The sequence below is a fragment of the Trichechus manatus genome, unplaced genomic scaffold, assembly GCF_000243295.1.
Source record: "Trichechus manatus latirostris isolate Lorelei unplaced genomic scaffold, TriManLat1.0 scaffold00006, whole genome shotgun sequence".
NCBI lineage: Eukaryota > Metazoa > Chordata > Mammalia > Sirenia > Trichechidae > Trichechus > Trichechus manatus.
Genome location: NW_004443942.1, coordinates 22,306,879 through 22,319,528, shown reverse-complemented (window position 1 = coordinate 22,319,528; position 12,650 = coordinate 22,306,879). Strand labels below are relative to the sequence as shown.

The 12,650-nt window shown below is 38.5% G+C and overlaps 1 protein-coding gene across 1 annotated transcript in view; it reads left to right on the top strand.

The window, feature by feature from the left end:
- Positions 1-5,493, top strand: part of DCDC1 (doublecortin domain containing 1) — a 518,812-nt gene extending 513,319 nt beyond the window's left edge. Inside the window, exons 37-38 of the mRNA XM_023737954.1 lie at positions 2,825-2,975; positions 5,366-5,493. Of these exons, the coding sequence (XP_023593722.1) occupies positions 2,825-2,975; positions 5,366-5,493 (279 nt within the window). The remainder of the gene's footprint in view (positions 1-2,824; positions 2,976-5,365) is intronic.
- The last annotated feature ends 7,157 nt before the right edge of the window (positions 5,494-12,650 follow it).

Here is a 12,650-nt window from a genome sequence, read left to right as displayed (position 1 = left end):
ATGGCCCTTTCTTCTTTCTGGATGTGTGCATTTATTGCTATAAGCTGACCTCTGAGCACTGCTTTTGCTTGTGTCCCAAAGGTTCTGGTAGGATATGTTTTTGTTCTCGTTTGATTCTATCAATTTCTTTATTCCATCCTTAATTTCTTCTATAACCCAGTAGTTTTTGAGCAAGGTGTTGTTTAGTTTCCATGTGTTTGATTTTTTTTCCTTGCTTTTTCTATTATTGATTTCTATTTTTATGGCTTTATGGTTAGAAAAGATGCTTTGTAATATTTCGATACTTTGGATTCTGTTAAAGCTTGCTTTATGGCCTAATATGTGCTCTATTCTGGAGAATGTTCCATGTGCATTGGAAAAGAAAGTATATTTTGCTGCTGTTGGGTGAAGTGTTTGGTATTTGTCTATGAGATGAAGTTGGTTGATTGCAGCATTGAAGTCTTCCATGTCTTTGTTGAGCTTCTTTCTGGATATTCTGTCCTTCACCGAAAGTGGTGTGCTGAAGTCTCCTACTACTATTGTGGAGCTGTCTATCTCCCTTTTCAATGCTGTTAGAGTTTCTTTTATTTTTTTGGAGCCCTGTAGTTGGGTGCATAAATATTTAGTATAGTTATGTCCTTCTGGTGTATTGACCCTTTAATCATTATATAGTGTCCTTCTTATCCTTTGTGGTAGATTTTACTTTAAAGTCTATTTTGCCGGAGATTAATGTTGCCACCCCTGCTCTTTTTTTAGTGTTGTTTGCTTAATATATTTTTTTCATCCTTTGAGTTTTGGTTTGTTTATGTCTTTAAGTCTAAGGCATGTCTCTTATAACTCTCCTTTCTTTTCAGCTGTTGTCCTTTCTCATTTCAGAGAATTTTCCTTTCTTCATGAAGTCATATTTTATTGAATATTTGGGAAACACAGATACTCCCTAAAACATACTCCTGCAATAAATCTTTTTTCTAAATCTTCACCTTGAGTACAAAGTATCCCTTTTGTGTTGTAGAATATTTTCATAAGTGTCACATTGTTGCTATTGTTGATTTGTGCTATGTATACATCTTTGTACAAGAGAGATCTTTTGACAGTAGACAGGATAAGTCAGTTCTCATTGGTCCACTGAATATCTACTTGGAAGCTTTTAGAATCCTCCTCTTAGATCTATGTTGGAGGGCTTGTTCATAAGCACAGTATTTAGTCAAATTGCTGGTGATTGGCTGCTGTGTAGCTGAAGGCATAGGGCTGTATTTAAGACCACTCTCTCATTGTACTTCTCTGATTATTTCTGATTATTTCATACTACAGAAGAGGATGTATTCTTGGATAATTTCAAGTCATTTTTAATTCTTCTCTTGCTCAAAATAGTGGGCTAAAAAACTGCCCTCTTTGAATTGCATTGCTGCATTGTTCATGTTGTTGCTCCATGCTACTGATTCCTTTACCAGATATGTGTCATCATGGGTCCAGTTCTGCCCTCTACCATGCTGCATTGATGTGAATCGTAGTCCCTAAATAGATTTATAAAAAGAAATGCTGACGGTGGTTTGGGACTGATGTATACTTGCCACCTATATTTTTGGGGAATGGGCTTCTGGCCCTCTGACAGGTAAAAGTCATGCAGGGAAGTGTGTAGAAACCTCTTCCTTTCTTTCTGCTTGCTGCTATTATTTTGCCTTAAAGCCTTATTCACACTTTAATGGAAATTCCCTCAGGAGTTTGGCTGCATGTTGACTAATCTTTCTGGTCCCGTTGACACTTTGCATCCGTACAGTGTTTTATGAGTATTTAATGGGAAATTTAAGATAAGTTCAATAAGACCTCTCCAGATAGTTTCAAATTTTGCCAATTTTTTAAAAAAGACTTTCTGATCATACACTCATAGAGCTGGGGGTAGGGTTGGGGTTCCTTAGTCCCAAATTTTCATTTTATAGTTGAGGAGACTGTTTCTTCTTGAAGTTGCTGGACTTGTTCAAGGTCACACAGAGGCCAGACCTCAGGTCTCCCACCTCTTGGCCAGTGATTTTATCATTCTAGTTCCTTGATTGTTGCCCCCAAAATTTTTTCATTGAGCAATTATGACAAGTCTGCATCCTCAATCTAGAGTTAATTATATTCAGGATTTTTTAAATTGTGTTTTATATATATTAGGTTCCATATATATATGTTAGGTGCCATCAAGTCAGTTCTGACTCATAGGGACCCTATGTACAACAGAACAAAACACTGCCCAGTCTTGCACTATCCTCACAATCACTATTATGCTTGAGCCCATTGTTGTAGCCACTGTGTCAATCCATATATACATATGTAATACATATATATATATATATATATACACACACACACACTTACTTACATATATATATATGTACTGGAATCAACTTGACAGCATCGGGTTTATATATATAACAAAATATTTGGCATTTCAACATTTTTGCACATACAATTCAGTAACATTAATTACATTCATCATGTTGTGCAACCATCACCACTGTCCTTTTCCAGAATTTTCCATCACCCTTAACAGAAGCTCCAACGCTCCCTAAGCCCCTAAGTATGAGTACTTCTTTCTTAAACAGCAAGAAGCATTGTGTCACGTAGAAAAATAGAGAACTACAAGGAAAACTCCATCAAAGAGCACTAAAGTTTCTCATTATTTAAACACTTTAGGGAACATTTCTATACCTTTCTTCCCATCTCCCTCTATACCTGTTTCTAGCAGTTTCAAGGAATAAATACTCAAGTTGGGATAATAGCTCTCTTAAATGAGTTGATTCTTTAATACTTAATTATTTTGTGACATTCCACGTTCCACTGTGGCTGTCCCTTGGTGTTTCAGCTGCTGGATGACTGCTCATCTCGTCTCAAAATGGCCCACGCAGCCAGAACGCTGTACACCCCAGACGGAGCGCAGATTCAGTCGTGGGGCGACATAGAGCGAGACATGGTCATCTGTGTGTCCATGGGACATGGCTTTGTAACCCAGAAAGGTATGGGTAAAAGTTTCTTTTCCATCAAGTTTTTAGAGTTAAAACATCAAGTCTTTTGTTCAAAGAGCCTACATACTTAGTTTTGTATTCCATTATGATGATTTTTAATAATTATCCTCCCCCCACATTTGTCTTCTCCCATATGACTAAAGTTAAATTTGTATATTTATGCACTGGCACCTCATCGTTAACACTGTCTGCTCCAAAGAATTCAACCTAAGTTCAGTTAGTCTTGAACCTTATCCAAGGGGCTTATTTGCAGAAATACTAAAAAGGCCTCATTTCCCTGAGGAAAGTAAGGATCTGCTGTTATTTAACCCTTAATGTGTTATTAATTGTAACTGTACAATTTTTAGATTTCTTTAGTAATATGTAAATATATGCTGGTTTTATTATCTTGTCTATTCTTTGATTATTTTGTGTGATAAATCACAGAAATTAAAAGGAACATGTATTTGTTATTGAATCAGCTCTTGGCCCTTATCCTATTTATTTTGAAGAATTTAAAGCCCCTTCTGTAGGTAGTTATACATTAGCAATGACATAATTTTCAGGAAATTTTGAAGAACTTTGATATCATTTTAAAGGAAAGTGAAAGATTAGGAAGTGAATTGCCTGGCATCCCTAAAATTATGATGCTAGATTATTTCTTTTAAGAATTCAACATAAAATTATTATCTCCATGTTACATATAAGTAAACCAAACACTTTTAAAGCAGTCCCAATCATACCTTTATGTTTAGCCGGGAATGTACAAAAGTATAGAAATGAAGACCCAAAAAATAGGAAGACAAAAATTTATTGGGATGCTTAGCACTGTTCTTAGGGATGCTACAAATAGTCCTCCAACACCACCTTACATAAAGGGAGAAGCTCCAATCTGTCCCCATCACCCATGATTAGCCATCACCCCGTTCTTGTTGACTCTCCCTATATTGTTACTTAGAAGATTACACCAATGATGGGGTTCTTATCAGTCAGTAGTAGCTGGCAGTTTTCTGTGTTCCCAAAATGCATAGCCTTTTAGAGTTTTCAGTCTGTTTAAGGATATGAGCACGCTTGAAATGACTGCAACACAATTGAATACTAAGCAAACAGTTAGTGCAATAGGAGGTACCTTCCCAGTCCTCAATTACTTATCCTTAGTCATTTATACTCTTTGGATGGGCTTCTGTTGCTTGGACACCATTCTCCATGCCTCTTGTGTTCATTGGGCCTATCTGATAAATAAAGCTAAAGTATGCTTCAGGCAACCTAGCCAAAAGGGTATCCAAAACATAGGGAGAAATGTCTGCTGCCTTCCCAGAAGCAAGCCTGTCACCAATAAAAACTGTGAAGGGAAGAGAGAAAGTTGGAAATGCAAATATTACTCAACCTACCATTTTCTTCCACCTAACAAGGCTTTGTAGACGAGGGCTCATTTTTGCATCCTCAGTCTGTAACCACATGGATTACTATGATATGGATGTTGATTTCTTTCCTATGAAAATAGGTCCCCCATATTATCTTCACAGTAAAAGGGTTAATGGCTTTCCCTAATTGTCTAAATTCTTTCCAGTAAGTGATACATAAGTGATTGGTTGCAGAATCTAATTTAGTTGCTCTTTAGAAACTTATTTTACTATGTTGGTTGCCATTGTGTTGTTTTTCCTGATAAGTGTTAGAAATAATCATTTTGTAGAAATGTAAATATTCAGTGTGCTTTGAAAAGGTCAAGAGAGAAGTGTCACTAGCACATGTATATTTATAAAAGGACATTTAACTAATTAACCATTCCATCATTCCACTCATCATTTTTCTGTGATCTATTGGCTTAACTATGTAGCAAGAAAATAAGACAGCCTAGAAGTTTCAAAATCAAGCATTCTGTAGTAACTTATTTTATGATTGTATTATAATGCAAAAACGTTTAGCATGTGGACATTAGTTCATCAAAGAATCACACAGATTTTTTGAAAAATGAATTTGATTTAGCAAAAGAAACCTAATGCTTTTAGAATGGTTCCTTTCATACAAACCCCCAACAAAATTAAAAAAGCGCCTTATGCCATTTGCCATCAAATCTGAACACTGTTCTCACTGCTGTATTTTTCATCTTTCTAGTGGGTTCATTTTTTAGACCACTCTTAGGTTAGCTTCCAACCCAGGCTTTAAAAAAATCCTGGAAGGAAGCCCTCCCTAGCAACTGCCATTCTCTAGAAATCCAAAGAATGTTAACACGTATCTGATATGATAAGCAAGTCAAGTGTGTAATTAAAGAGTCCAGGGTGGGAGCCAAGGATTTCTAAGTGATCTTCAAGTTTTTCATCATCCTGGGCTTTTAATTATTTTCTATAAATACATTGACTTGTCTCTCTCAAAAAAAAAAAAAAATCTTTATTTTTAAACAGAGTTAAAGCAACTGATGGAGGTCAGAGCCAATTATGCCAGAATCCGAAGGCAGGAGGGCCCTCAGGCCACAGACATCGTGGTGTCTCCATCATCGAAGCTGCTATCTCTGGTACATCTATGCAATTAATTCCTCTAAGAACCATTCTATTTTTGTTGCATTTCACTGTTATAGCTTCTCTGTACATATTTATATGCTTGTTACAATATAATTGTTTATCTGTTTTAATTTCATGCAGTCTCTTTAAAAGCTATTACCTTATACATTTTGTATAGTTGGCATTTGATGCCTCAAATCTGTTCCTGGAAAGCCAACAAAACTAGGCAAAGTAATGCCAGTAAGGTGACTATCTTAACTATATTTTCTTCCAGGAAAAGAAAAAATGTAAACTATTAGTTATTATCGAAAAATGATTTAGTGGGGTCAAGTAGCTCATACATATATAACATTTGATAGTAAAATGGATTCTTTCACCACCTAACACCAAATTTGATCCAAACTGACATTTGTCTGGCTCAGTCACCATATTTTCAGAACCTCCATGTTTAAATCCTACGTTTACTGAGTGAAAATGAAATGGCTGGTGGCCACAGAATGCCACGCGAATCTCTCTTTACTCCTCTAATTTCTCTTCAGTTTGGCCTGTGGTAACAGTGCAGGACCCTTTGTGGGCACGATTAGATGTTGTTCATGAGAGTGAAGATGGAAAATTCTTGACAGATTGGTCAGTAAGCAAAAGTTGTAGACTATGTCTTCAGTATGGAAACTTAGGGAAGGAGATATGTAAATTTTCAAGAAAAATCATGTAAGGATTATTTTTTTAAAAAAGAGGTTGAAGGTGATCCTTAGCAATCTTAGGTAGCATACAGGAAGAGAACTTACCTGTTAATCTCTTCCTGAGATAAAGAATCTTTTTGTTTGTAAAAGCAGAGACAAATTAAAATTTGGCTTCTGTTCCTGGTGGAAATTTTTCAGAGAAATGCCCTTCCTCCCTCTCTTCCTCTGAAAGCTGCTCATAGCTCTGTCTGAATATAAATTTTTTTGCAACCTGACTAGGTATGTACAGAATGGCTCAGCCGCGCTTGCTCCTCTATCAGCCTCTTTAATGTGATGCAGGAAGGCAGTAGATCATTTCTACTGAAGGGGGCTCTTGGTAATTGCTGCAAAAGGCCTGCTATTTACTCCCAGTCTGCAGATGGGTACAGCTAGCTGCATGAATGCATTCCTGCTGCCTCCAACACCACTAAAAGCAAAGCACACTGAGGTGAAATTTCACAGCATGTTACATCAACAGCAGTTTGCCCCTTTGCAGACATTTTCTCTATGAATTTTTGCAATGTTATAGATGTGAGGGTATTCCAAAGCAGCTTTGTGACATGTAGGGAAAAAAAGATTGCATGTGATCCCCATTTTTCTTTGTCTTTTTCTTTTTTTTAACAAGAAGCTCGAAACAAGAAGGGTTAAGGACCCTCCCAGTTGGAAAGTGGGCCAGCCAGTGGGACTCTGATCTGCCAGGCTTCTCCTTAGAATGACTTGACCACAGTCCCCATAAAGACAGAACTTATTTTTTCTCCAAAATTCCTTGAAAACAAAAGCGTTTCTCTAGGTGCAAAAGTACCTATCATTTTGCTGCCAGAGAAAAGTTTATTTGCTATGAAAATGGTATAATTTCACCCCGGATCAAATGTGCAAATTCTTGTGAAGTATTTCGTTCTTGCATGCGAATAGCCTAAAGCGAAAATTGGTAATATCACACAACGCTGTATCAAGCACCAGGAGACATAAGGCAAAAGTCTTAACTGAACTTTTCTATTACTAGTAAATGGGATTTTAGATGTAATCTAACAGTCATCAACACGTCGCATTTCACCAGCAAGGCAGCAACACTTACATTGTGGACAAAGGTTTGCCCGGGGTATCTTGGAAGTTCATAGCTACTGTTAACTTAGATGAAGAACATCCCTGCTCTTTTCCTTATTTCTTCTTTAGTTGGCTGCAAGATGGACTGGGGAGCAGTTACTCTACCTTCAGCAAGAACTATAGCTCGAGACTATTGCAATTCTGTTCAACCTCCTAGGCTTTTAATAAACCCAGTAATTTCCTTTGGGGACATGTTTATCAAATTTGAATCAGCTTTATATATGTAAGTCAGATTTCAATATTTTTCTATCAACTGAAAACCATTTATTGTTAAATACTAAAGCAACCATCCCTAAGTCCGTAGCCTTCTCCAGAAATTTATTTCCTACTGGTTCACAAACACCCTTAAGGTGATCCAGATGTTCATCAACAGTGTACCAGCATTTGTGATTATCCACAGGAGAACTGGATTTTTCTCCCCACCTCTAGCTTTTGTTGCCTGATTAAGTGTTGGGATGAAGTTGTGTGTTTCTAAACAAGCTAACTAAAAGCAATATGCCTGGAAGTTTGACAGACATTTAGAGATTAACTGACGGTATTTATAAATAAGAAGCTTTTTTGTCTGGTGCTTTTTCAGCATTGTGAAAAAAGAAGACATTAGTAATTATTGAAAATTTAAAGGAAGTTTTGTAGGGCTTCTTCAGTTTATAGGAAGATATATTTGAATTTCCATTTTTTTCTTGATCATTAATAATAATTAATATTGTTTCTGTGGATCAAGAAAACAAAGCAAAACTACCAAGAACAAAAAAAAAGATAAATTTGTTCACTTTTGCCAGTGGCTATTGCAGTATTTTGGAGCTAAGCTTCAATAATAGCCCAGGTGTGCTGAGTGTCATTGAGAGATCTGTGATTCACCAAGGCAGCACATTTTTCTGGCATCATTTGGAAGGGAGTGATTAAAAAAACTCAAGTGTGTGTTATTCTAGATCATCATAAAATCAGGTGCAAGTGTCCTCAGTTCAGCAGAATTTGGACCCAATGGTAATTCTCAGTTGTTTTCATTAGACCAATGGCTCTGGTTCCCTCCTGGCTCAGAGCACATCTCTTTCCTCCTACAACTAGGTATACAGAAAGAAAAGAGCAGCAGTTTTGTTCTCGACACAACAAACTAGAATCCAGCATAAATGACACTGTCTGGGGCTGCTTTGCCATAAGCAACTGCAAAGCAAGGTCACACAGACCACTCAGGCGAGTGCTGATGAAAGTAAATGGCCCGACCGTGTACCGATGTGGGTTCAGTGGGTGCCTGCTGCCAGCTATAGTATTTCCTAATTCTGTGAGTCTGTAATATGAAACTACTATCAATAGGCTGTCACCTTGTACCATATGTGCAAATAGAAATATGAGGAGAGATGAAGTGCTTGTGCCCACGATGCAACTGGGTCGGTGGGGGGAGGGAGGAAGAGAGGAGGTGGAAAATGTTATTTATTTAGTGAGTAAAACAGTGACTCTGAACTGAATGAGCTATCACTTATTGCCTGCTGTAAATCCATCTGCCAGTTTGGGACTAAATATAAGATTCAGTCAACTTCCTGGACCTGTTGTTATTGTTAGCTGCCACTGAGTTGGCCCCATGAACAATGGGATCAGACCAGTGTGATCCATAGTATTTTCACTGGCTGATTTTTGAGTCCTAGCTTATCAGTCCTGGAACAGAGCTTTCAAACTTGGGAATTAATAGTGGGGTTTAAGCTCAGGTGCTATGCTTAGGAATATCAGCTCTGTCAGACTGAGGCAGTTGGTCAGTCTGTAGGTGCCACTGCTGGCAGCTATGCTTTGAAGGAAATTGCCCAAAAGCAACTGTCCTTAACCTGCAGGCTATACGGATGAGAGGTAAGAGAGAGGAGGGAACCTCCCAGAACTCCTAGGGTTAGCCAAAAAAACCAAACTGACTCATAGCGACCCTATAGGACAGAGTAGAACTGCCCCACAGGGTTTCCAAGGAGTAGCTGGTGGATTTGAACTGCTGACCTTTTGGTTAGCTGGGTTAGTGCCCCCAAAAGTATAAAACTTGATTATACAGTATTTCTGTTCTTATTTCCAGCACTTGTTCCCCTCTTCCCTCCTTCTCTCTCCCTCCTTGCCTTCTGGCCTTCTCAGTCTTCCCTACTTTTCTCTTCTAAGGGTGTTTACATCCTATCTTTTCATTTTAAAAAATCCTCCCTGGAGCAATTTGTGGATCAGCAAAGGATGCTTCCCTAATATGATTCTTAAATTTTAGTGTGTACGAGAAACACCTGGGGAGATTGATAAAATGCAGATTTCCAGGCTCAAAGCAAGAGATTCTGATTCAATAGGTCTGAGGTGGAGGAGGGAATCTTCATTTTAACAAGCACCTAGGAGGAAGAGTGGTAGCTGACCACATTTTGAGAAGCTCTGCCATGGGCTTTGTGCCTATCAAGGAAATCACAGTTTGCCATCAGCTGGGTGTGGCCCAACAATATATACCAGTTTCTAGAAGACTGTCGACCATTTACCCTTGCATTCAGTCTATGAAGGCAAAGAAGCATTTACTGTGTGTGTGAGGATTTGAGTCTAATAAATGTCCTCACGTTTTTCCTTAAGAAATGATAGAAGGTTTCTGGGATTGGGACTAAATACTCAGAGATGATAACTAAAACCTAGATACTGGAAGGCTGAACAAGTTTGAGGTGCTGAAGCTGCCCGTGTTAATTAAGCTGCCTTCAGTGCTGGTAAAATCTTGCAATTTTAAATGTCACAGGAATGTCAGTGCTGTGCTACATACATCAAGGGGCAAAATAATTTTGAGGGTCAGGAAAATAACTAGCTTCCTGATGTTTTCTTGTGCATTTTTATGTCTACAGAAAGGATAGCTTGGGACAAAGGCAGGGTTCCTGTTAGAAAGTGGCGCCCTTTCCAGTTGAGGAACTACTTACATGGGGTAGGGGGAGGGGTGTAAGGCTAAACCTCTCTGTTCTGTGTTTGCTGTAAGTCTAGTTAACATGCAAGCCTGAGCCCCCCATCCCTGGGAGACTCTTCTGAAACTGTGAGATTCCACAGGATATGATTTCTCTTCAATAAGAAATGCTCTTAGGAAAAACTAATTCACATAAATGTAGATACAGATATAGATAGTGAGGCATTGTTCTAGATGTGTTGGGCATGCAAAGATTAAAGTGATAGATGTGGCCCCTGTCCCTGTGGAGTTCATGGTGTGTGTGGGCAGGGCTGGGGAGGGGAGGGTGCCCTCAAAGTTAAGTCAAAATAATTACGTGCAACAAATAAAATAATTAAAAAGTGTGGTAAGTTCTTATGAAGGAAACCAAATTGAGTTAGAGGATAGTTGGGTTGATGGGATGACATACTTCATGCATGACATACTTAAAGACTTCTATAAGAAGGTGACATAGAAGGAAGATGAGAATGAACTAGTCATACCAATGGGGAAAAACAGGGTGAGTATTGAGTCAAGTAACAGAGTTCCAGACAAAGGTAACAATCAGGAAACAATCACGCTCAAGGTACTGAAGGAAGGAAGGCCGGTGTCTAAAACAGCACTGTCCGTTATAAATACAGTGGGAGTTGCATGTGTAATTTAAAATTTTCTAGTAGTGATATTTTTAGAGAAAGTAGAATGAAACAGGTGAAATAAATTTTAGCATTATATTTTATTTTACCCAATATATCCAAAGTGTTAAAATTTCAACATATAATCAATATAAAAATTATTAATGAGATATTTTTGAATTTTTTCATTATTATTCTAAGGCTTCGACGTCTGGTGTATATTTTACACTTAAAGCATGTTTCCATTTGGACTATCTATATTTCAAGTGCTCAATAGCCACTTCCTTCCTTTAAAAAACTAATTTACTTTTATATTTAAAAACAAAAAAACGGTGCCAGGCAGCATTCTAGGTGCTGGGCGTGCAAAAATGAATGTGATAGTTGTAGCGGCTTGGGCAGTGCTGACCTAGAATGTTGTAGGTAACAGGCGTGAGCTAAGGTGGGCATGGGCTGGATTGTGGAGAGTCTTGTAGGTCATGCTAAAGGATTTGGATTTTTGTTTAAATTTTTTTTATTGTACTTTAGATGAAGGGTTACAGAACAAATAGTTTTTCATTAAACAGTCAGTACACATATTCTTTTATGACATTGGTTAACAACCCCACTTGTCAACACTCTCCCTTCTTAACCTAGGAGGACCTTTTTTCTGGTGAAAATATACATAGCCAAAGTTACACCATTTCAAAAGTTTCTACATGTACAATTTAGTGACATCGATCACATTCTTCCAGTTGTGCTGCTATTCTCACTATCCTTTTCCAAATTGTTCCATCACCATTATCTTCAACTCACTGCCCCCTAGGCTTCCAATCAAACCTTTTGAGTTGCTGTTGTCAATTTGATCTCACATAGATATTTCTTTTTTTTTTTTGTACCTTAGATGAGGGTTTGCAGAACACATAGTTTCTCATTAAACAGTTAGTACACATATTGCCCTATGACAATGGTTAACAACCCCATGACAGTCAACACTGTCCCTTCTCAACCGTGGGTTCCCTATCACCAGCTTTCCTGTCCCCTCCTGCCCTCTAGTCCTTGTCTCTGGACTGCTGTGCCTCATTAGTCCCCTTTTGTTTTATGCAGCTGTCCAACTCCTGGCTGAACGGTGAACTTCGGGAGTGACTTCACCACTGAGCTAAAAGGGTGACTGTGGGCCATACTCTCGAGGTTTCTCCAGTCTGTCAGGCCCGTAAATCTGGTCTTTTTTTGTGAGTTAGAATTTTGTTCTACATCCTTTTCCAGCTCTGTCCAGGACCCTCTATTGTGATCCCGGTCAGAGTAGTCAGTGGTGGTAGCTGGGTACCATCTAGCTGTACTGGACTCAATCTGGTGGAAGCCATGGTAGCTGTGGTCCACTAGTCCTTTGGACTAATCTTTCCCTTGTATCTTGTTCTCTTCATTCTCCCTTGCTCCCAAAGGGGTGAGACCAGTGGAGTATCTTAGATGGCTGCTCACAGGCTACTCACCAAAGTAGAATGTAGAACATTGTCTTTATAAACTGTGTTATGCCAGTTGAGCTAGATGTTCCCCTAGACCATGGTCTTCACAGCCCTCTGCCCAGCAATTCAGTCCCTCAGGGAGTTTGGAAATGTCTATGGAGCTTCCATGACCTTTCCTTGTACAGGTTGTGCTGGCTTCACCAGTAATGTGTACTGTCTTACCCTTCATCAAAGTTACCACTTGTCTATTTGTCTATTTAGTTCCCCACCCCACCCCTCCCATCCCTCGTAACCAACAAAGATTGTTTCCTTTTGTGTGTAAACTTTTACATGAGTTTTTATAGTAGAGGTCTCATACAATATTTGTCCTTTTGTGATTGACTTATTTCACTCAGC